The 27,198-nt window shown below is 35.2% G+C and overlaps 1 protein-coding gene across 1 annotated transcript in view; it reads left to right on the top strand.

The window, feature by feature from the left end:
- Window positions 1–19,703: 19,703 nt before the first annotated feature.
- Window positions 19,704–27,198, top strand: part of LOC125660115 (choline-phosphate cytidylyltransferase B-like) — a 41,780-nt gene continuing 34,285 nt past the window's right edge. Inside the window, exons 1-2 of the mRNA XM_056150760.1 lie at window positions 19,704–19,802; window positions 19,913–19,980. Coding sequence (XP_056006735.1) covers window positions 19,932–19,980 — 49 coding nt within the window. The 5' untranslated portion in view covers window positions 19,704–19,802; window positions 19,913–19,931. The remainder of the gene's footprint in view (window positions 19,803–19,912; window positions 19,981–27,198) is intronic.

Genomic DNA, 27,198 nt, shown 5'->3' with positions numbered 1-27,198 from the left:
TTTGTCATTAGCCTACCTCGATGTAAAAACTGATCATTCGCAGGAAAAGCTCTTGCGTATCGAATCAGTTGAGAGATATAAACACCATATGCAGGTGATAATTGAATATTGCTACATAAATATGGGAAGTTGACGGTCACAGACGGAGTTGAAGGCCACAGCAAGAGATTATTCCTTCTCGTGTAGAACTGTTTGAATAAATTCTGCTTCATAAGAATATTAAAACAGGTCAGCTAACAAAGGAACACAATTCGTACCCATGGAAATTCCAACAGACTGTTGAAAGACCTGATCTCCACAGACAACGAAGATGAGAAACTTTAGCATATTTCTTATTTCAAGTTCAGAATACGTGTGCGTGGAATCAGAGTGCTGTTTAACAAAGTAATCTTTTGGATGACTGATCACTAAATATTTATATTTCCGTTTTTGTTGAAGAAGCAACTGTACATGATGTCAAAAAGTCTAGTCTTTCATTTATCGCAAGGAATGATCGTGTAAAGTGTTGAAAAGTCGTATGTTTTGATGTTGATTTGAGAAAAGTTTTGCGATTTGAAATTTACTAGCCCGTGGGGATCCGGGTTAGAATAGGTCCTCGATACCCCATGCTTATTGTAAGAGGCGACTAAAAGGGACAGTCCTTCAATTGAGACCATAGTAGGTCAAACAGTTTCCCAGCTTTTTTCATTACGGATATAAATATTGACCTTCACAGGCTTCATCTTGGAGGAATACAAGTGCAGTTAACATTTCAGCTGGATTGGTATACCATGACCTCCTTTAGATGTACAAGTAGGTAAAACAGTTTTCCATTTTTTTCTCGGTATGTTCACAGGGAATGCTGGACAACTCGCCCTCAAGACAACTCGCCCCCTCTTAGGACAAATCGCCCTCTCTCAGGACAAGTCGCCCCCTTCTCTTGAGACAACTCGCCCCCAATATTATATATAAATATATTATCACATTTTATTTTTATTTTGTGTGTGTTATTTACACTGTTAACCCTATAAAGATACGTCTTTTTATTTCATACTTTAACACGAATGGTAAATTCTAATAGAATTATACACAGATTTGATTATTGCATTTCAGAAAAAGTTATATTTGTCATGAATCAATTGTCAAGGAAAATTGTATTTACTGATCTTCAGGTAATTGATTAAATGTCTCCAATACAGAGAAAATTTTGGGGTTGGGGGGTGGTTTGTTTGTTTGTTTTTTTGGTTGTTTTTTTTTTTATCGATATAGTATACATAAGTGTAAAGGTGAAGCATGAATACATGTATTCTGATACATGTAATTATCTTTTAATGCGTTTCTCAACTAATTCCCGTTGAAAAATAATAAAATTCCCATTTTAGAAATTTTATAACGGCTTTGCTTTACTGATTCTTTTTACGCGGGGTGATTCTTTTTACGCGGCGATTTCAAAGTGTAAAGAACTCTGATGATGAGTACCTCATAACGTTTGAAGTAAATTTATAACAGCTGGGAGAAATCAAACAATTAGATTTAACAAAAGACGCAGATTATTGATAATTATACTACGTCAGCTGTAGACCAAGCTAATACTCTCCCTATACCAAACGCTAACTTGTTTCCGCTGAAATTATATATTTTACATGTACATAAAAGTGATGATGAATTTACTGAACCCAAACACTGGATTTTCACTAAAATCTTTCGTCTTGCATAAAAAGACACAAAGTTCGGTGTTTATGTGAACACGTCTTGTTGTCTGTGATGTATACATATACCATCTATAAGAAATTCATTAATTTTTGCTAAAACATCTCTTGGATTTAGACCAAAAATAATAATTGTAAACATGTATGATATGAAAGAGCGAGATATCTCAAGAGAGGGGGCGAGTTGTCCCGAAGAGGGGGCGAGTTGTCCCCATGAAGGGGCGAGTTGTCCTGATACCTTCACAGGTATTGCCCTGACATTTTGTCACAACCTCTCAGAGAAATACATAATCAGTTCATATTTTAACTTAATTGGTGCACCATGACCTTGTTTAGGACTAAAAGTAGATAAAATGGTTTCCTGGACTTTTTTCATCATAGATACAGATATTGCATTGATATTTTGTCACAAGCTCCCTCTCAGAGAAATGCATAAGCTGTTCACATGTCAAAATGATTGGTGCACGAAGACCTACTTTAAGGCTTTTCTATTCAAAATATGTGTTGAATCAATAAAGAGAACACAATATGCTTCCAGGTTGAATTTCACTGTCCGACGGGTGTATGTTGTACCGTTTGCGGTACTCATGTTATTTAATATTTCTCCGATATGCCTCTTCTGAAAACGGCAGCAAAATGACGTCAATTGAATTGACGGAACAGCAGACAAGCGAAGTATCTACTATACGAATATCAGATCTGCTACCCTTAAATGAAAACGACGGACGCCACTCAATTTCAGATTTACCTGAAGTTCTTTGATTTTATGTAGGAACTTAATTACCATACCATTTTGTCAGAGTATTTAAGCATGAGTAGGGTATTCACAAGTTGGATCCCTAGATCATTATTGGAAAAATGATAAAAGCAAACGCATTTGATTGTCTAGGAATTTTCTTTTGACACCATGCAAGTAAAAGAGACACTTTCATCAGTAGGATTATCACAACCGATAAAACTTGGCTCTTCTATTTTGATACAGAAACAAAATAGCAATATTCTGCCTGGAAAAGAAAATTTCATCTTCTTGTAAAAACTAACGTTTCCAGGTCGTCCAGGTAAAAATGTTTATTTTTATTTTCCACACGGTCCCGCGTATCATTCAAAAGCAATATTTAATCATAACAAAATAGATTTATACCTTTAAAACATATAAAGCATGTATAATACTGTGCAATATAAAATCATGTTCTATAAATGCGGGATGTATCAAATTGATAACCAGGAAAATTCCATTGTCCTCAATCAACCCGACATTTCATTGTAAAGGTCATCTTTACGCCAGGCTATGAGGAGGAAGAAGTGATGAGGTGCAAACTTGTCAGACATAATTTTACATCAGGATAATGCCCCAGCACATTGAGACGAATCAACAAATCTAGAACTCTCTTTGATTTGAGAGAGTGGAACATGCACTGTACGAGTCTGATATGGCTTCTACTTCGTTGCATTAAAGTTTGAAAACAATGATGAATTAAAACACATAATTAGATATATAGTTTCTATACTGGACCAGAAATGATATAAAGATGTGTATAATGAGCGGTTAAGGGAACACAAGCTATTTTAGAGCACATTATTCCTGAGGCATTTGATGTACAGTGATTTATAGAACGTCAGCCTGCTCTCCCTCGAGGTTGTGTTATGTCTTTTAAAACATCCAATTCTAAAATCAATACAACATATTAAAATGAAAGTTTGATTACTATATAAAAATGTCCATTGCAATTGTGTCGTCAAATGGTTTCTTTTCTGTAGAACTTGTCCATGTAGGTTTTGAACAGCTCTCGTAGTTTTGCCCACGATCCTTCGTGGCTCGGTTTGGGTCCATATGTTGGTTTAACACGTGGGCCTATTTTAGGGTGTACATGTTGACCCAACGTTGAACCAACACGTGAATCGTTGTTGGACTTAATTGTTAACACGTGTTGGACTTGTATAGACCCAATGTTATATTATATTCATTGACCATCCATGTCAGGCCTAGCTTCTAAAAACTTCACATTCATTTCGCATTTACAAATACATGAAAACATCGCGCATACATAATGGTTATTGTTCGTGAATGTTTAGTAATTGAACTTAATATGTATTATGTCATTGCATAGATTATCATTTTGTTTATACTTTTCATATATGGTTATTTACAGTCAAGAAAGTTGATGCATTTTTAGTTTAGCACGATCTCCCTATTGGTTTTCTGCCTCTTCACATTTTTATGCCCATCCTACCCCGTCTGCAAACCGAAACCAATCCTTTGCATTGGAATGCAAATTTCCGTATCTGTTGCAGATGCACAAAGACAGTTCGTCCTAATGGTGGCTGGTTCACGTAATGTATTTTATTTTTAGAAATCTCTTATCCTGATTTTTATTGGATAAAATGAAAAGTGATTTGAATCAAATAGCACAATTAAGATATGTCTCTTTTCTGTAGATTACAATACTATTCTCGTGTTGATATTTTACATTTAGTCTAGCAACAACCTCTATGTGAAACACTGGTGTAGCTACACAGCAGTAAAGTCAAAATTTGGGCTACCGAGTGTTGGTTCACTTTTCCAAATACCGTAAATGTATATGTGGTATTTTTAGTGAAACACAAATTTAGCAACTTGTCCATGAATTATGGGTATATATATTTAGCGAAAGCTAATTCTAGCGACTTTAAAATTCCAAGAAATATAGCTATTACTTCCGATATGGAATAAATATTAGCGATATTCAATTTTAGAGATCTCAGCACTGTCCCCAGTAATGCCAAAATTAAATTCTCGCTAAAATTTCTACTTATTAGGTACGTAAAATACATTGAAAATCACATGGAAATGATACAAGCATGATTTTAATAGTCATGTTTTCTTTCTAATCACATGTATCAGAATAAGATACGTGATGATTCAATATTGTAGCTTTTATAAAACCGGTAACATTTTACAAAGTTAAGCCAATCACTTTATATTTCATTATATGCATCCCACATGATGCACGATACCAAAAATGGAAACGAAAAATATTTTCTATCCTCATTGGGATTTGAAACCACTACCTTCAGCTATCCAGTGTTGTCAATAATGGACTTATCCATATATTAACAAATGGTAGACGTCGGGCAACGTGTAGATAAAACCACCTCGAGGGATTTCGTGAACTGCTAGAGTGAAGAAAGCTCGTTTGCCTCCTTTCCCTAGCCAATTAATGTCTTTTGCTAGACTGTTTGTTATCATATGGCTTTACAGTCTTCTGATTGCAAATTTCTGATTTTCCCCACCAATCCTACTCGAAGACCTCACCTTTAAAGATTCATTTTCGAACAATTAGAATATGCTTTTTGAATCTTTATACATGTACATGTGCGGTATTTGAATGACTTAATTTCAATGGTTGGTCTAAGTAACGGATGGAAAATCGTAAAGGTACATAACCTTTTAAAATATAAGAAAAGATATTGTTAAGAGATGCATGCATTTTACCAAAGGTCAAAAAATTTAATTCTTTTCGCTTTAAACATGTGATATGATTTAAAACAGACCATTTCAATAAATTAATGAGGTGTGTTATATAAGTTGCCAATTTGAACAGAACAAGCACATGTACACGGCTGTAACCCTTTCATACATTCCAGTACATGTTGTAAAATACGTGTAAACATTAAAGGTTTTGATAAACATGAAGTACTACTACACCCCCCGACATACACATGAAGTACAACTACCCCCCCCCCCCGACATACACATGAAGTACAACTACGCCCCCCGACATACACATGAATCTCTTACGTGGTAGTCTCTTTTCGGTCAAATAAATTCAAATGGATGAAAATCAATATATTGATAATGAAAATGAAGCACTTACATTTTCAAAAGCAACTGTTTCTTTGTTGTTCTTGTAATGTGTCTTAGAATCAGAATTAATGGCACTTTGATTTGTGTAGATAGGGTTAATGACCATCCCGTCAGTAGTATCGAATATCGTTGTTACCACGGAAACTGAACAATCTCGCAGTGCGAAATGTATTGTACTAACTTATATATTTATTCCTCTTTTCAGAGAACTTGCATCGTAATACGAACACTTTGGGTGCACTTTGTAGTAAGAATACTAAGGAGGACTTTTTATTTGAATAAATGAAATATTTCTTATAATTAGTACATGTAGAGTTTTGTTCATTAATTTTTGTTCTCTTTCAAACTTTTTTAGAACCAATTTTATCTTAATTAACTATGTGAAAAGGTGAAGATAACGATCAGTAATCAATCTTATAACCCCTATAAAGAATTACAAAATAGAGTTGGGCAAACACGGACCCCTGGATATACCAAAGGTGGGATCGGGTGCCTAGGAGGAGTAAGCATCCCCTGTCGACCGGTCACACCCGCCATGAGCCCTATATCTTGATCAGGTAAACGGAGTAATCCGTAGTTAAAATCAGTATGTCAAGAACGACATAACAATTGGTATGAAACACGTCAGACAGCATATGACCCAATGGCATGTTGTATTAGACTATAACTAGATCGTTATAATGACCACAGAATTTACGAATCATTGATAATGCTATTGAAACCCCTATAACATCAACTTGTTTGTCAGTAGTATGCCTCGATTTAACAACTGATCATAGGCAGACTCTTGTTGAGAAACCTAAATGTCAAATGCAGGTGATAATAGAATATTATATTGCTATATAAATATGAGAAGTTGTGGACGGAGAAACTGAAATCATCTCGCTTTGGGGGAGGGGGTCATAAAGTTGAGTTTGCCGTTAACATCTATTTTGAATAAAATATCTAAGTACGAAGCAGATATGGAAGACTGTTGTGTCTTTCATTTCGAGTTCACTGGGATATATCGAATCAACATATGAATGAAAATGATTATTGTTAATAGATCAAACGTCGTCAATATATCTAAATGCCGAACTGAAGGCCACGGCAAGAGTTTTAGAATAAATTCTGCCTCATAAAAATATAAAAACAGGTCGGCTAACAAAGAAGCACAATTCATGTTCATGGGAATTCCAACAGACTGTTGGAAGACCTGATCACCAAAGATTACGAAAATATACCCAAACACGGTTGGGTCCATGCAGGCTTTACGAAGGGGAGTATTTTGATGAATATGATAATTAAAACTTGTTTGTTTTATATTGTATACAACATCAACATTAGCGGTATATTGGGGGAAAACTGTGTACCCAGTAAATCTTTGGATATATTCGGTGTATATAAAACCGTCAACAGCGGGCGTACGTTGGACCAACGTTACATACCTAACAAATTTGTTTATGGTATACACATATGTTATAAACGGGACAATGAAAGCCAACGTATTGAATTCAAACAACTATGTCAGCATTCTGGTAAATATGACATGTGCAGGGTTCTCCTTCGGCTACGATACAGTCACAATATGTGCGACACAGTAACAATATGTGCGACACAGTAACAATATGTGCGACATAGTAAAACCATTAACAACACCGTCAGATGCGCGCCGATCGTGAACGAAACTAGGCAACGAGAAAAAAATTTCATTGTTCGTTACATGTACATCAAAGTGGACTTGAATACGATTGTGTTTTGATATCGATGGACAGTGATTCATGTATAAGAGAGGTGACATTACGTAACTAAGCACGCCTCCCCCGATACTATACGCAGTAATTAAGTAGGTGTCAATGGAACAATACTAACCACATAATTTTGATAACTTGCGATAGCAACAATTTGTAATAGATCGTTGATACCCACTCGGTAATATACTTATCTGTTATACTTTCATGTAATTTTGTCGATTCTGATGGTCGAGAAGCATTTGGAAAAACATTCATTTGTTATCCTCTGAGAACAGAAACGACGCCCACCGGGGCGGTAATATATAGCAACGGGAAATAATACTTGACAACAGGTGATATTATCAAAATTATCACATGCGCACAGATTGCTTGACGACATAGCCCGTAAAACATCTAATAAATGTATGATACTCAGTATACATGTAATAAAACAAATAGGGCATAGTAACATTGAAAAAAAATCCCCTCGAAAACTATTACAAACCTCGGCTGTGCCTCCATTGACAATCATTTCTCAGGATGAAAATGTTCAATGTTACCCTCATGAGCTACACGCACTGGGATCCGTGGTTGCCAAACTATCTATTTTGTATTGCTTATAGGAATTATGAGATTGATCACTGTTCGTTATCTTCACCTTTCATTTAACCATCGAGCTTGTATCTCTGCTGGTGGACAGTCTGTCTCCGAAGATACTTGTCGCTCGATATATGTTCCTTCATGAATATAAACAATAACGAAACAATACTAGCGGACACGTCGCCCAGTATAAAAAGGTGTCACTCTGTGGAGTCTATAAGGAACAATACTAGCTGACACGTCGCCCAGTATAAAAAGGTGTCACTCTGTGGAGTCTATAAGGGGTACAGGCTCCAACAGATCGGTTGGTGTCCCTCGGATTTTCCTTCGAGATATCAAAGATTTGTCTTATGTACAATCTTCAATTTGTCAGCTTTGGTGCAGAAACGAAAATTCTTATCTTAAATAAAAAACTGTTATGTTTCTTGTTAAAAGAGATATTTTTGATGATTCCTTTTCAGATCCTATGTGATCGATCTCAAAATGTTTTGTAAAAACTTGTGACATACTGATCACTAGAAATTCATTTAGTAGTCATAATAGTCTACACCCAGTATTTCCTACAAATGTACTTCTACTATTGCATTCAAACATTTTAATTATAAACAAAATTTGCAGTCCCTAGACATAGACCATTTTATACTTAATCCACCTACGTTTTCTTGTTCTTCATCTTCTTTCAACTATAGTTCATTTAGTAGTAATCTCACCGGACACAGTTTCTATGCCAAAACATTTATTAATTTGACTTGTAAATCTTGTAATGTTGTCTACACTGTTGAGTGTAACCCATGTGGCTTAATTTATGTGGGGGGAAACTAAGGGTTTACTTAATAAAAGAATATCGGGACACAGAGTTCAAATAAATAATGGTGGTAACCAACTTCTTAAGAAGCATTTCAATTCACCGGACCACTCCATCTTGTCCATGAAGGTAAGGATTTTGGAAACAATTTACCATCACACAAACAATCCAACATTAAGTACCCCTTTTCGTAGACAACGAAAAGATCTAGGTCCTGCATTTCCATATAAATGCAATGATAATGTATATGATATGGGAAATGTGACTAGTCCATAAGGAAATAACGTGAATGTGATGCGACTCTTTTCCAAAACTCAAAGATGAAAACGCAGCCATGGGCATTGTTCATATAAAAGATGAAGTATAAATGATGTCACGTTTGATTCACTTTTACCTTACGTCAACATACCTACATGTATTAGGTCCACGTTATATTCGTACAAAACTTTACTCTGTTCCATTGAGAGTTTTACATACGTTATTTGAAAAAGCCACAGCTAGTCTATACTTGGATTTTTCAACACCTGAATATAGACTGAACTCTGTGATTATGGATGTTGCCAATCACAGGTTATTTAAACCACCACGGGTCATGGAAGATATTCCTTCCAAATCATGCCGACAGTTCCTTAAGCTAAAATTTACAAACAAAGGAATAGATGCCGTCAACATCAGCAACTTTCTTCGTCACAAAAGAGTTCAGTTGTGTATTCCAAATTATTTCAAGTTCAAGTCTACACCCAGTATTTCCTACAAATATACTTCTACTATTATATCCAAACTTTTTAAATTATAAACAAACTTTGCAGCCCAGCTGGACATGTCATTACTGGTGATGTTTGATATAGTTGAAAATGAGGACCTCAAATCACTTATTCTTAAAGGTCCTAAATACAAAGAACCTCGGTCTTTCAAATGGCGACAAAACTACATCTCTATTATGAACTCTGTCGAAGATTATGTCAGACGATGGGCTAAACATGAAAAATAACTTGAGACATTGTCAGAATGGATTAAGAGAACATGTATAAGAGGAATACCCTGGTATTAAAATCCCGCATTAGACATATTAAAACAAAAGTATGTACCATCTATCCTTCTGTGTTTCGTAAACATGAAGTGATAAAAGAATTAGATAGGTTACACGAGGAACATGTTTTCGTTCCAGCTGACAAGGCTTATATCAACATTGTCTTTGTTTGTAAGGCTCATTATTACAGCTGTATATTAAACGAACTTGGCATTAATTCCACATTTGGTAATCGTACATGTACTCCAACTGCTCTTTCAAAAGATGAAAGTCTTCAAAACCATGCTTCAATTTTACACACATTTCATATCCCAGTCAATGGGTCCGATGAATATGAGTTACCATACCTATACTGGATTCCTAAACTTCATATAAACCTTTATAAATAAAGATACATTGCTGGATCCATTAAGTGTTCTACCAAGCATCAACATGTATCTTTGCTCCTCCCGAAAATATTAACAGCTGTGCAGGAGAATCTTCAAACGTACTGTGCGACTACATATACCAGAAGTGGTATTTATCAAATGTGGATTTTTAAAAATTCCAAAGAACGTTTAATAAACTTGAAATCGCAAAACTTTTCTGAATAAACATCAAAACGTATGACTTTTCAACACTTTAGACGACCATTCCTCATAATAACTTAAACACTAGACTTTTTTACATCACAGACAGTTACCTCTTCAACAAAAATGGAAAACGGAGATATTCATATCTAGTGATTCGTCATCCAAACATTATTTTGTTAACCATCATTTTGATTCCACGCACAAATACTCTGAAGTTGAAATAAAAAATATGCTAGAGTTCCTCATTGACAAAATCTTCGTGGCCTTTGGTGATCAGGTCTTTCAACAATCTGTTGGAATTCCCATGTGCACGAATAGTGGTCTTTTGTCATCTGACCTTTTCTTATATTCATATGAAGCATAATTTATTTAAAAACTTCTACATGAGAAGAAAAAATATCTTGCTGTGGCGTTCCATTCGACATTTTGATGTATCAACGACGTTTTCTCTATTAACAACAACAACTTTCACTCATATGACGATTCGATATATCCCTATGAACTCGAAATAAAAGACACCACATAGACGTCCACTTCTGCTTCATACTCAGATATTTTATTGAAAGTAGATATTAACGGCAAACTAACAATTCAACTTTATGATAAAGCTGGATAATTTCATCTTCTTCATCGTCAACTTCCCTTATTTATGTAGTAATATTCCATTATCTCCTGCATATAGTGTTTATATTTCTCAACTGATTCGATACGCAAGAGCTTATTCTGCGTATGGTTAGTTTTTAAATCGATGAAGGCTACTGACAAACAAGTTGATGTTACAAAGGTTTCAAAAGTTTCGTTTAAAGTCAGTATTTCGCAAATTCTATATATGGTCGTTAAAATGATCTAGTTTACCAAGACAACCTATCATTACTTCAAATGCTGTCTGATGTGTTTCATGCCGATTGTTAGGCCGTTCTTGGCATACTTATTTTGATTACGGGTTACTTTGTCTCTCTGATAAAGACATAGAGCTCACAGTGTGTGTGACCGGTCGACAGGGAATGTTTACTCCTCCTAGGCACCTGATCCCACCTCTGGTATTTCCAGGGATTTGTGTTTGTCCAACTCTTTATTTTGTATTCCTTACAGGGGTTAGGAGATTGATCACTTTTCATTATCTTCACCTTTCATTGGACATAGACGAACCCTGTAATCATTTTCAGGGGTTTGGACCGCAACGTGCGTCGTGTTTCAAAGACCACAAACTTTTAAAAAGTTTATACGGTAGATTAGATTGGTTATTACAAACCCATGCAGATCTTCGAGAATGGTACCTGGTGTTTCCTACACGCTGGGGCTACGGTCATCGCCCACATTTTCAAAGGATATGACGGACAGCTTAATCTTGAACTATTTGGCTCACAAGGCTTGCCTCAAAGCATCAGTCATCATAAACGAGAGAAGATCTTGTCCATGCAAATTTGCAAATTCATCGAGTCTTACAATTTTCGGACATTTACATTAACTAATATGCCTTCAATGTTTGGTTTCACGGAACTGAAAAAGGGGACATTTTCGTCAATTTTTCAGTACGGAACAGAACTAGAATTACGTGGGTCCTTTTCTTCCTGCCCGATACTACAATCTAGATGATATGTCGACAGCCAATCCTGAAGCCTCCAAGTAGAAGACTGTTGAAACCTCTGTAACATTAACTTATTTGTCAGTAGCCTTCTTTTAAAAGTTGATCACAAGTAGAAATTGTTTCGCGTAACGAATCAGTTGAAAGACATAAACACCATATGCAAATGATGATGATATATATTGTATACAAACATGGGAAGTTGACGATGAAGAAGCTTAAGTCATCTTGTTTGTCATAAATTGTGTTGTTAGGTTGCCATTGGCATGTAATAAAATGTCCAAATAAATAGAAGATATTAAGCAGATGTGGAAAACTCTTTGGTGTCTTATTTTGAGTTAACTTGGATATATCGAATCGACATACAAATGGAAATGAGTATTGTTAATAGATAAAACGTCGTCGATATCTCTAAATGTCCAATTGAATTATTGTGTGAAAGGTGAAGATAACGAACAGTGATCAATCTCATAACTCCTATAAGCAACATAAAATAAATAGTTGGGCAAACACGGATCCCTGGACACACCAGAGGTGGGATCAGGTGCCTAGGAGGAGTAAGCATCCCCTGTCGACCTGTCACACCCGCCATGAGCCCTATATCTTGATCAGGTAAATCGAGTTATCCGTTGTCAAAATCAGTGTGTCAAGAACGGCCTAACAATCGGTACGAAACAGGTCAGACATGCAGCATTTGACCCAATGATAGGTTGTAATGGCGAACTAGATCGTTATAGTGACCATAGAATTTGTGTGCAATAATTCAATTGATGCACATACCAAAGTAATTTGTGCTCTCATCAATTGAATTGATGCGCGCATGAATTGAATTGATGAAAGCAATTTCATAATTGATTTGATGTGTGCATCAATTCAATCATTCAATTGATGCGCGCTTAAAATCAATTATTGCGCTCATCAGTTTGAATTATTTTATATTTACTTAACTGTTTTGTGTTCCTGTAAATCGGGCACTATATTATGTTTCACATTCCCGGTTAGGGTATTTAAAGAAATTTTAAAAGGAACAAATTGTATTCACTTGACAAGTTAGCCATGACCTGGTAGTTGTTTTTATAATTACACTGATATTGACTTATCCACGTTCAAACCGGAGTATATGTAGAGAGTCAATCTTATCTCTAAAAACAAAAACATCTAGCTAATGTAGAAGCATTGCAGTTGTTTTCCATTAAATTAGATGCCGTTTTAGCAGAGAACAAGACACCTTTGAGAAGAGAGTTCTAATGGAAATCCTCTATCGTAAAGGAGGCCAAGGACTTTAAATTTGAGTACCACAATGAGAGGTAATATTTCCTGACTGAAACTCGGTCTTTTGAGTGCATTGACAGCTTGATATTCACTGGGGAGAAATATCTTATGCCAAAGGCTTGATGGTAAAGTCTTGCATCTTAACCCAATGATGTATTATGTATGCGGCTGAGAGTCAATTATATTTTGATATACAGCTGAAGAGCCTATGACAATGAATTATTTGATATGTGTTTGAGAGTCAATGGTGTTTTGATAGACGTCTGAAGACCCAATGACAGTGAGTTATTCGATATGTGTTTGAGAGTCAATGATGGTTTTGATAGACGGCTGAAGACCCAATGACAATTTGATACGTGGCTGAGAGCCAAGTGTGTTTTGATATGCGGCTGAAGAACCAATGTCAATTTGATATGCGATTGAAAGCAAGTAATGTTTTTGATATACGGATGAAGAGCCTAACAATGTTTTTAAACGGAGCTGAAATTTGAAGATCAAACTCAATTTACTGTGATTTGGGTTCGCTACAACTACAGCATATTCAGATGTTCCGCATCGAAAAGCACATCGATACTGACAAATCGAAACGGTGAAGGCCGGTGATATTATGACAATATAAATATTTTTTTTACATTTCCCAAAAAATGATTAATAGAATATTTGCAAACATTTACACTCCAGACTTTTGGTTTTCTAATTTGGTTAACCATGCAGCTACCTACCATTTTGTTTTATTTATGATAAGTATAGGAAATACTTTGTGTTCGGCTGAACAAAGCGAAAGAAAATGGTTAGGGTATTTAGATAAAGTAATAATCAAATTGTATTCAGGCACCTGATCCCACCTCTGTTATATCCAGAGGTCCGTGTTTGCCCAACTCTAGACCTCTATTTTGTGTTGCTTATAGGAGTTATGAGATTGATCACTGTTCGTTATATTAACCTTTCATTCACTCGACAAGTTAGACATGGCCTGTTGTTAGTATCGTGCCCATGTTTTTCTAATCAAATAAGTTCCATTTACAGATTATTCTTTGATGCGGACTGAACTTGCTTACCAGGCTAATTGATCCTCAAAGATTTGTGATTTTGTACATGTCATGTTAAATGAATTTGGCTAACATTGTCTCTACTTACTACTAATCTGTTTGTTTTATTTATGATATGAATAGGAGACACTTTTGTTCAGCTGAGTGAAGCGAAAGAGAACACAAAGCATTGTACCAACTAGACAAAAATCAGTGCGATGACTAATTCAGGAATACCCTAATGATGAAAGGTGAAGATAAAGAACAGCTATCAATCTCATAACTCCCAAAATGAATACAAAATAGAGACCTGAGCAAACACGGATATCTAGACATACCAGAAGTGAGATAAGTTGTCTAGAAGGAGTAAGCATTCCCTGTCGAGCGGTCACACCCGCCACGAGCCCTGTCTTCTTGATCAAGTAAACGGAGTAATCTGTGATCAAAATCAGTTTGCTATGAACGGCTAGATAATTGATATTTAGCTCTAAAACTTCATAGTTATTTCGGATTTCAAACATTTCGGTTGAGCATCACTGAAGAGACATTATTTGTCGAAATGCGCATCTGGTGCATCAAAATTGGTACCGTATAAGTTTTACATGAAACACATCAGACAGCATTGGACCCAATGATATGCTGTATTGGCAAACTAGATCATTATAACCATCATAGAATTTCCGAAATGCTGACTTTGAACGAGACTGATAAAACCCCCTGTAACATCAACTTGTTTGTCAGTAGCCTGCTTCGATTTCAAAACTGACCATGCGCAGAACAAGCTCTTGTGTATCGAATCAGTTGAGAGAGACAAACACCATATGCAGGTGATAATGAATATTACTTCATAAATGTGGAAAGTTGACGATGGAGAAGCTGAAATCATCCCGTTTGTCACAAGGTTGAGTTGTTTGTTTGCCGTTGATATTAATTTTCAATAAAATATCTAAGTACGAAGCAGATGTGGAATAATCTTTGGTGTCTTTTATCACGAGGTAACAGGGATATATAGAATCGACATATGAATGAAAATGATTATTGTTAATAGATAAAACATTGTCGTGTACCGGTATCTAAATGTCGAATTGAAGGCTACAGCAAGAGATATTTCTTCTTATATAGGAGCTTTTGAATAAACTCTGGCCAGTTTTCAACGGAATTCACATTTTTTACAGAACCTACTTATCAGGTGACCAACTATGGATGTCCTCCAAGCCAAAGATCCTCAATGCACTCCAGAAGCATGTACCAACCAAGATGACATCTCAACGGTAAAGGCAATCCTGGTGCAACAGATAAGTCAGACGATCATTTTGGCAAAAACAGAGAGTCGTATAGGAAGACCAAGATGACCAAAAACACAAAGAATAGCAGCGCTAATGCCAAATACAGAAGTCTTGTGAAGCAGAGTGTGAACGGACCTTTAATTCCTATGCCAAGAATAAAGTGAGAGAGACAAGTGTAACAGGGACCTGTATACCTTGATTAAGGTGGGTCCTTAGTCCTGGATTTTTGGGGTTTAGGTAGCATTTTTTTTGCTTGGAATCAATAGATTAACATTCAGAGTAATGAGAAAAGGCAAATTAGTTAAGGATTTCCATATTTATTTTCATTTACAGATACTACTGAAGTAATGTACCCCTATGTAGATTTTTATGAAATTCATTGGAAACAGTTATCTGTTGTTATTTTAAAATAAAAACAAAACAAAAAATTTAAATTGCATTTATTTATCAGGAAACATGTCAATAACTAAAACACATGTCATTTTCAGTATGTTCATCAAGTTTTAGTATAATAAGTGCAAAATTATTGAATTAGCCTTATTCTCCAAAATGTTAAAAAACAAACAAATATGGACACAATTTCCTTATAGCATGGTTTACATATCATTTTTTCTGTTTATATTAGTAGATGTACATCCGTTATAGTTATTTATGAAAAAAAATCCATACCTGTCCTTAATAATTTCAAATCTATAGCTTCCAGAGTATGTATACCCCCATAAAAAACCTAAGTCTGGCACCATACAACTGAGCTATTCAAAACCACTCATGGATTAAAATTTTATGTAATTTCATGAAAAGACACAGATAATAATTCCTTATCACCTTGGTAAAATGTTTGTGAAAAATATAGGAAATCTATTGCATAATGGACTTGATAAATAATTTAATGAAAACAGAGTTATTGTCCTTGGATTCAATATTTTGAAACACATCATTGACTATTCAAATATAACTAAGACTTTAGAAATATTTTATGGCTAACAAGATTTTTTACAATAACTATTGAAAAAGACTCCAACAAAATTTATGTTCCAGTCATTAAATTATTGACTTTGCAAAATCTTATGACGTCACAGGAGTGTGGAACTACGTTAAGTACCCAAAGTGTCACAGCAGCGGTATCTCATCACTCAAGATCCATGAGAGTCCGAGAGATGACCCAAAGAAATAGGCGGAAATCCTGAACAACCAATTTAACCCTGTCTTCACCTTAGGAAATGGTTCAGCACTTCCTTACCTTGGTCCAAGTACAGTCACAGATCTCCCAACCTTCTTTGTCAGACAGATGTTACGAAGCTTCTATCCAGGCTCAACCCGAATCAGGGGAATGGTTCAAATGAACTTCCAATACCCGCTTACTCAAGGAAATGACCAGCGATATCACATCTTCACTTATATTTGTCGTCAAAGCCTCACTACACCAGGGCAAAACACCATCAGATTGGTACACAGCAATAGTTAACACCAATCAAGAGTAAACCACCCAATTATCGCCCAATGTCTTTAACTTTGGCATGCTACAAAGTCCTAGAACATGCCATACACAGCACCGTCATGCGGTTAATCGTCCAGCACAACATCCTGTCTGACATGCAGTATAGATTCTGCAAATCACCATCTTTCGAATCCCAAATTTTCTTCACCATTCAAGACCTGGGTAAAGGGAGAGTTGATAATACCCACATCGACGCCGTGCTCCGTGACTTCTCCAAGGCATTCAACAAAGTCCCATACCAGCGCCTAGCTGTAAAGCTACACCACTATGGAATCCATGGCCCTACTTTATCTTGAGTAGAAAAGCGAAGATACGAACAGTGATCAATCTCATAATTGAACAAAAGGGAATACAAAATAGAGGGTTGGACAAACACAGATTCTGGATATATCAGAGGTGAGATAGGGTGCCTAGGAGGAGTAAGCATTTCCTGTCGACCAGTCACACCCGCCGTGAGTCCTATATAGAGTCATTTCTAATCCAGCGAGTAGCCGATGAAGGGGAGATGTTCAATTTAGCACAAGTAATATCTGGAGTATTTCAGAGGACTATTCTGGGCACCCTTTTATTTCTTATGTATGAAAAAGTGAAGATAACAAAAAGTGATCAATTGCATAAATACCATAAAGAATAAAAAAGGAAGAGCAGAGCAAACACGGACTCCTGGAAATACCAGACGTGATATCGGGTGTCTAGGAGGGGTAAAGATTTCTTATTGACCGGTTACACCAGCCGTGAGTCCAGTATCTTGATCAGGTAAACAGTTACAGAGTACGTAGTCCGTAGTAACACTCAGTATGTGATGAGCGGCCTAACAATTGGTATAAGATACGTCAGAAAGCATTCAACTGAGCGACAATTATACGATGAATTATACGTACCATAACGACCAGAGAATTTGCCAAATGACTTTAAACGAGATTGTTGAAACTCCTGTAACATCAACTTATTTGTCACTAGCCTGCCTCGATTTAGAAATAGGTCATACACAGAACGTGCTCTTGCGTATCGAATCAGTTGAACAATGGAAGGAGTTGTCTACGATGTCAATTTTTTTAATTTGATGTGAGGAATGATGGAGTGTAGAAAAGCATGTACGTGCTGATGTTGTCGGTTTTAGAAAAGTTGTGATTTAAAAAATTTGCTAAATGTTATTTGGAATTTTTGAGAGAATCCACATTTGAGATTTACGCCATTTCTCGCATATGATGTGGTACGGTGCATCTAGAGGTTTTCCTCTACAGCAGTTGATATATTTGTTAGGAATAAAGATACGGGCTTGGTAGAACATTATAATGGATCCTGCAATGTATCTCTGTTTGCAAGGACTCTTGTAAAGTTTTGGAATCCAATATAAGTACAAAAACTCATATTAAATTAACCCGTTGACTGGGATATCAGATGCGTTTAAAGGTGAAACGTGATTTTGAAGACTATCACGTCAACAAGTTAAGGGTTTGGACTCCCATGTCGCTGGATGACAATGTGTTCCAGATTATTTATTTTATATCATTTGAAGATGTTTATGGGCAAAGGAAGTGATGGCCTCTAGTAGGGAACGTAAACCCTGGATTTTTTTTTTTAGAATCATGCGCTCACACAATTTCAGAAGCCGCTCGATCTGTATTATGAGCAAAGAAAGTTCTGACACAATATGTATCTACATTGTATAGGTCCTGCAATAAATCGCCTCGGCGCAAGGGAAAGATACTACAGCATTGAAATGTATACTACATATGTATTTTATAGTGAAGTAAAGTGTAGTCAGGTTTAATTGAAAAATGATGGGTCGGGGTGTCCTAAAACTTCCTAGCATCTTTAATGTTTGACCAAAATATTGAACATCATCAAATTGAAGGGTAGGCCTATTTCTTGCAAAGAATTGTAAATTATAAGAGCATCAGAATAATTGGTACACGTGTGCCTTCCCCCATCAAGATTCGGAAATGCATGTACATGCTTCCTACACTGGTTTCACACAAAATATCAGCAAATGATCCCGATCTTTCGATCGTTTGCGCCGAATTTCTGTTTACACAATCTTGGCTGTCTTATTCTAAATGACTCTACACATTGGGTCACATAATAACCTTAATTAATGTTTGTCTTTTCGGAGAATACAGAATGGACCTGGTTATGATTTATAATCTAGGCCGGATTTTATCTATATTACAAAGTACATGTACTATAATATAAAATTAGTTGAGCTTGAAACCAAGCTTTGCTTTTGATACCACTGGCTACATATATTTTCAGAAAATGTACCCAGATCTGTTGGCATTGGCAATTACTATACTGAGAGAGAGAGAGAGAGAGAGAGAGAGAGAGAGAGAGAGAGAGAGCTCTGTCGTTAAAATATTTGTGCCTTCAAAAATGAATTTGCGTTATAGGCCTATATAGTTCCGATTCATAATTCAATCAACATTATAATGGCCATTCAATCAAAATATTTAGTCCTGTTTCAATTTCAAATTATCAACTATGCTCTCAAAAAAAAAAAAAAAAAAAAAAAAAAAAGACAAAAAAGGCGATTTCATTCTTATAACCCAGGAGCTTCCAGGACCTCAAAAGGCGGCCACCAGACCCCTTGTCGCACTTAGCGTACACTTCATTTTCTTTCTGGCTACGCACCTGTACTAATGGAACCACAGGGGCTCGTCACGACATGTTTGTCTTATTAAAATTTGACATCGTCTACTCTATATTTACAGAAATATAGAATAGAGAGGGTCAATTCGTGACGAGCCCCTGTGATGGAACTTCAAAACTTCTCTAAATCGTCATCTACTCGGGATATAAAATTCCTTTATGAACGGTTCTCGATGTAGAATTTTCTGCGCGCGCAGTTACTTATTTACGTTTTTCTCATTAGGATCAAGGAGGTACGTGATATGTAGTAATATTAGTGTATTATGAACTCTCATGAGCATATAGTTACCGCGTGCCATTATTGAGAAATATCCTTTTTATCCTTTTCAAATATTATTTACAGAGTAGATTGATCAACTAAGATGGCATCATCATTAGAGATTGCCAAAGCTGGCTGGCTATGGAGACAGAGTACGTATTCATCATGATGTTAATACTACTGTGCTACAGTGATCGCCACTACACACACCACAAACACACACACACACACACACACACACACACACACACACACACACACACACACACACACACACAAACAGACGTTTGTATTAGTGTTTAAATGGATGTAAACGATATTTATTCACCAATGGGATTTGGTGCATTTTTTCTTGAATAGACTTCATATTAGCTATAGACAGCTGATAGAAGTGTAACAGGAAGGGAGACAATGCAACGGACCAGACCGGGATTCGAACCCGGGCCCCCAGAATCTCTAGTCAGGTGCTCTACCAATTCCTAAGCTAACTGGCCACCAGCGATCGAACCCCGCTACAGAAGCTATTCGATAATAGCGCATTTAAAAGAAGAAATTAAAACAATATCATATTGTATGTTCTTCACACAAACAAATAAATTGTTACAGGTTTGTCCCAATCCCTTTTATTGTTTTTTTAAAGGTTTTCAACAGGTCAGGAACGTTTCCCCTATAGCTAGGTCTTCTCGCTAAAGCTCAATTACTGGTATCCCTCTTTAGCAAGAGAATAAACATTACCTGGTAATGTTTATTCTCTCGCTAAAAAGGGATACCAGTAATCGTGTAACCATGAGCAGGTGTTTTGGTGTCCTTATTGAAAATAATGACAAATTCCGTGCAATGCTGAATAAATGCGACACACACCCAGTCTCTATAAAATTTAAACACAGTCAAGAAATTTCATATCAGTGTTGCTGCGTAAGAGGGAAGGAGTCTAAAATCTAATGCACATCGTGAGTGTTTTTGTTTCCATTAATATATTTGAAGAAGTATCAGACATTTTAGGACTTTTAGTGGCATGGTTGATTTTCATATTGTGGTTGCTTGCTAATAAAACTAACCCTAAACAAAGGGGGATTGTACCAAGCATGCCAAGGAGTTGAAACTGGTAACAAAATATGAATGGTTGCTATTTTTAGATGCAGAAAAAAGGTTTGTATTGTCTGTTGAACAAAGCAAACACATAATTCAGATCTGTCCCTGCTTCAGTTGCACATATATTTATTATGGCATCAAAACATGGACCCTAACGGCACACATCGTCTTAACCCTACCTATCTTCAATATTATGTTTCGTTATGCATTAGGCCTTGTATGTATTTTGGAGGTACCACAAGACTAGGATGAAACTGAGATAATCTAAAAGTTTGTAATCTCAGATCAAGGAGAGGTGATCTGCCATTTTTGATGATGGATTTCTGGTATTGTGACAAAATAATTTTTCTAGGCAAATGCGCAGCTCCAAATGGGACTTTTTCACATGCTTTAGTAAGGCCAATTTTTAAATTGAAATGATTTTTTTTTTGGACAAAGTATTAAAAAGTCTGTAACTCCAGTGGATATTTGATGATAAATGAAACGTGCATGATCCTGAAATATTGTGTCACTCAAAACTACAGTATTGATCATACTTTTTGATGTCTTAAATTTCCTAGCATTGTCAAATTTTTGGGGGGTTACCAAGGGTAGATAGTTTTATTATGATAATTCATTTACTGGATCCGAATCTCAAGCTTAAAATAACTAGGGTTGGGAATAAAAAATATGATGGGGTAATTCAGGAAAGCGGAACCATAGTTGTTTTGTTTTTTTTTAATTAGAATTTGATTAGAACTCGCGTTATGAACCAGCACTTTGTTCTGGTGTGTTGCACTTGCTCTTAATAACCCAATCATTATTTACCAGCACAAATTAAGGTAGCTCCATCCTCATGTGACTTATCAATATTAATGGTTAAAAGTGGAAAAACTTTATTAATTTCCACTCAATATAGTTTAATTCAATTAATAACCAAAGAAAATGAATATGTTGCCACCTTTTTAAAGATGATGTCAGACATACAAAAACAGAAGTATATATCAACATCAGAAAATCACACATTTTTGTTAAACAGAATAATAAGAATAGACAAAAACTTGTTGAAATGACAAAATTTATATATCAACAGTTTTAAAAAAAAACTGCTAATTCATAAATATGTATAGATTAATCATGGATATTAGGGAAACCAATGTATAAAAGACATCCAGTTGAGGAAATTCCAGCACAGGAGTTATTGTCCTTGACAACATTTTTAAAATCATAAATAACTGATTATCTATGGAAAACATAAACTTTTTCAGTATTAATATTTTACCAGATTTTATATTATATCCAGTGAATAATATTCCTCAAAAAGATATATTTCTATCATGCGCAAAGTTTAATTTATTAAGATTATGAAAAACTTATGACGTCACATGAGGATCGATCAACCTTAAGTATTTTCCCACTTAGCAGACACAAACTTTGTTTATATGAAGTAGATACCACTTGGTGGTCGTGAATAGAGCATTTATTTGCTTTGTGATGGGGAGGTCTTCAGTTTGAGTCCCACTCATACTTTGGCCACATCAAACCTACAGCATAAAACTAGGTAGTGAATGCTCCTTTGCCATCCCCTCCTCACTCAAAAAGTATTTAAAGAATGTTTTAGTTGAATTTATTCAGAAATGGAATTTGAAACTATTGTTATTAAGTGTACAAATGTAAGACCTTTTGTAAAACAGACCCCTGAGACCTGTATACTATTATAGACCCCTGTGGAGATTTATGTAGCCTATATAATAGGTCTTTTGTTAGTTGTTGATTGATTTTTAGACTGTTTTTGTGTCTTGTCCATCTGCAGTTTTCAGTTACAACATCCCAGCATTTCTGTTGGATGAGCATTCTTATCCATTGGTACATTTTTTTTAAATACTGCAGAGTGACATGAAAACAAAGAGCTTCAAAACGATAAAAACCAATTTTGTAATCAAGATAAGGCCAATTAAAATTGATTGATAGATTATCATCTCCGCTCGCCCCTCATAAAAAGGCCTGCCCCAATTTTTTTTATTTTCGCAAAAATTATGATTTCAAACAAACTTGCTTCCCAGTGACATGAGTGAATGATTAAAGTCACAGAATGTTGGTTTTGTATCTTCTACCAAGGATTTTTTTGAAGGTTAACTTGATTAACACTTTGTGTGATGCCTTTTGTCATTATTTTTTTTTCTCGGGAAATAAAAATTAAAAAATAAAATCCTCCCACCTGCCCCATATTTTTTTGCGACGCCAGATGATAATCTGCTGATTAAGTTGAGTTGGCCTAAGTGTTATCAATTGCAAACATCAAATTTTGATAAGAAAAAGATTTTGTCGGGAAATCAAGATGGCGCTCGATAAGTAGGAGGTTGTTTTTCGTGAGCACAAAGTTTGGAAATTTACGACTAAATAGTGAATATTATGGCAGTGTACTTCTAAGTAAGTGAGAAACAAACATTCTAACATCTAAAAGGAGTCTTTACATCGAGAAAAACTTGCAACTGTACTTTGAATACAGGATTATTCCAATTTCTGAGATTCGTGAGTACTATTTACGATTTACTACAGTGTAGTAGATCGCCTCAAAAAATTTTTGTTGAGCGTCTCCTTTGTCGAACTTTTAAATTCAGGTGCGTTATTATGGCAAATACCAGAAAAGGATCGGAGAAAAACAAAACATTGTCCGAAAAAAGTGATGATACTGCTGGATCAAGTGATCAAACGTAGGCAGCCATTAGGTCTGACTTACAGGAAATTAAAGAAAACTTACAAAAAACAGTGAAAACATGTGATCTTCAATCCATGGTAACAAATATTGTAACAGGTCTCCTTAAAAGTTATGAGAAAGAGGCAGAAAAACGTGAAACACAGTTAAAACAAAAAATAGACAGGCTTACAACGGACGTTGATAAATTAACGATGGAAAACGAAACCCTACGGGAAAAAATTTGTGAGGCAAATAAAAATAACAGGGATCTACAAAAAGAAATGAATGAAGTCCGTGATTTAGCGACATTTTCCACAGTGAAATCGAATTACAATGAACAGTACAGTCGAAAAAATAACATCAAAATGTATGGCATCCCAGAAACAAAAGGAGAAAACATCGTAAAATAAGTAAAATCTACATTGAAAAAGAAGGGGGGTGTGGAAGTTGACCATCGAGACATTGAGGCGGTGCACCGCATTCCAGGATCCAGACCAAACGCACCAAGACCAATCCTAATGAAGATGAGAAACAACGACAAAAAGGCGAACATAATGCGTTACAGATCTGCTGTGAAGGACTCGCCGGGTAATGTTCGTCTTGGGGACGACGTCACCGAGGAGAACAGAGAATTGATTGTTCGCCTTTTAAACCATGAGAGCATAACATCTGCTTGGTACTTTAATGGCTCTGTTTATGGTAACGTAAAGGGAAAGCGAGTGAAGTTCGATATACTCGATGACAGTGACTTCAAAGTGAAAAAAATCCGGGAATAAAAATTGCATCCACTATCGATTTAGACTTTAGTGTTGATTTATTGTACTTCCTGTGTCATAACAAAAAATGATTTTGGACATCTGCCATCCAAACAAAGTGACTCTCATGTCTAACAGCTTGATTTTTCAGTTAGATTTTGTTTTTATTGACAACTGATAATCTTAATTTAACTGTATTATACATATTATGTATTTCTACTTCTTTCTCTTTTCTATCTCTATCCCCATTTCTCTGTCAACAAACTTCAATATGGTTCCAGTGGGTATCACTTTAGTCTCAGTAAGTTTATTTATTTATTTTTTCCCTATTGTAATCTGAATGGTTAGAATTATTTCAGTAAATTGCCAAGGTTTAGGTGATATTGCGAAACACAAGGACGTATTTAACTACTTAAGAGCTTTAGAGTGTAATATTTATTGTTTGCAAGATACACATTTTTCACATGATACTGAAGATGAAATAAGGAACTTGTGGGGATACCAGTGCTTCTTCAGTTCATATTCTACAAACTCCAGGGGAATTGTAATTCTTATCAATAATAATTTTGACTTTAAACCTCTGATAGAAAAGGGTGACATTGATGGAAATTATTTTATACTTAAAGCATGTATAGAAGGTCATGAAGTATTAATGTGTACTATTTATGGTCCTAATAATGATACACCACTATTTTTTGAAAATATACAAAATCACATTGATGATATGCAATGCAGTAATATTATTTGGTGTGGTGATTTTAATCTGGTTCTAAACCCAGACTTGGATTATTATAACTACAAATATATTAATAATCCAAAGGCAAGAGATAAAGTTTTAGAAATTATGGAAAGTAATTCTTACATAGACCCATTTAGACAGCTACATGAAAATATTCATAGATACTCATGGAGAAGAAAAACTCCATTGAAACAAAGTATGTTAGATTTCTTTTTAATATCCGAGACTCTTTTGTCTGGGCTAGAAATGTGTACTATAGAACCTAGTTATAGGTCAGATCACTCAATGATATCCTTGAAGATATCTTTTAATGACTTTAAGAAAGGTAGAGGGTTATGGAAGTTTAATAACTCTTTACTCAATGATGAAATTATTTAGATTGTATCAAAGATATTATTATAAAGGTAAAGAAACAGTATGAAATCCCTGTATACAATTTTGATAACATACATGATATATCTGATGCAGACATTTCCTTCTCTATTAACGATCAACTTTTTTTTAGAAACATTACTTTTAGAAATAAGAGGTAAAACTATCTCTTATGCATCATATATCAAAAAGAAGAAAGAAAAGGAGAAAAAAGAATTAAAAGAAAATATCAAATTACTAGAAGAAAATGTTTGTGACAGCAATATCAATGAACTGTGTAGTAAAAAGCAAGAATTAGAAAACATTAGAAAAGATAAGTTGCATGGTATTTATGTAAGAAGTAGAGCTAGATGGATTGAAGAAGGAGAAAAACCATCACATTATTTTTGTACGTTAGAATCTAGAAATTTCACTAGCAAAATCATACCAAGATTAGAGTGTAATGATGGGGCAGTAATTTATAAACAATCAGAAATATTAAGGGAAACAAAAACATTCTATGAACAATTATACAAGAAAAGCAATTTAAACACAATAGACTTGCACAATGATCTTGGTATTGAAGATGTTCCAAAACTTTCAAATAAAGAATCTGAATCACTAGAAGGTAACATTACTATTGAGGAAGCCTCCAATACCCTTTACAAAATGAAATCAAACAAATCCCCAGGATCTGATGGTTTTTCTGCTGAATTCTTCAAAATGTTTTGGAAGTATATTGGTCTTTTTGTAGTTAGGTCTATTAATTATGGGTACAAAAATAACTGTCTTTCTATTACACAAAGACATGGTATTAATTGTTACCAAAAGGTGACAAGTCGAGACAATATTTGAAGAATTGGAGACCAATTACTTTGTTGAATACTGTGTATAAAATTGCATCGGGTTGTATTGCGAATAGAATAAAAAGATACTTAGACAAAATAATTAATCAAGATCAAACAGCTAGGTTTCATCCCCAACAGATATATTGGAGAAAATACAAGGCTTATTTATGATATAATGCACGGTACTGAAGAAGAAAATATACCTGGATTATTACTACTTATTGATTTTGAAAAAGCCTTTGATACTCTTTCATGGACATTTATACAAAAAGCGCTAAACTATTTTAATTTTGGCCCTTCAATTAGGAATTGGGTATCGATTTTTAATACAGACATTACATCTGCAATCAATCAAGGTGGTAATCTCTCTGATAGAATCATTATTCAGAGAGGTTGCAGACAAGGGGATCCATTATCACCATACATATTTTTGATATGTGCGGAAATATTAGCAATCCAAATTAGAATGAATAAGAATATCAAAGGCATTACTGTAAATAATGTAGAAAAAAAGATCTCACAATTAGCTGATGATACCTCACTTATCCTTGATGGCAGTGAAGAATCTCTCGCAGAAACTTTTAAAACTTTAGATTATTTTTCAGAAATATCTGGACTACATATCAATTATGAAAAAACTCATGTAATATGGTTAGGTTCCAAAAAATATAGTAATGAAACTTTGCTGCCAAATTACAGGCTTAGGTGGGGTACCACCAGATTTACTTTGTTAGGAATACATTTTGACATGGAATTAGATAAGATACCACAATTAAACTATGAACCAAAATTAGTGCAGATCAAATCTATAATCAAACAATGGGAGAAAACTTAAGGTTTTTAACTCCCATAGGGAAAATTACAGTTATTAAGACATTGGTTTTGCCATTATTAAACTATATTTTAAT

Source organism: Ostrea edulis, chromosome 9 (assembly GCF_947568905.1).
Source record: "Ostrea edulis chromosome 9, xbOstEdul1.1, whole genome shotgun sequence".
In the NCBI taxonomy this organism is placed as follows: domain Eukaryota; kingdom Metazoa; phylum Mollusca; class Bivalvia; order Ostreida; family Ostreidae; genus Ostrea; species Ostrea edulis.
Note: the sequence above shows the minus strand (reverse complement) of the source record. Positions and strands in the feature narration are given on the sequence as shown.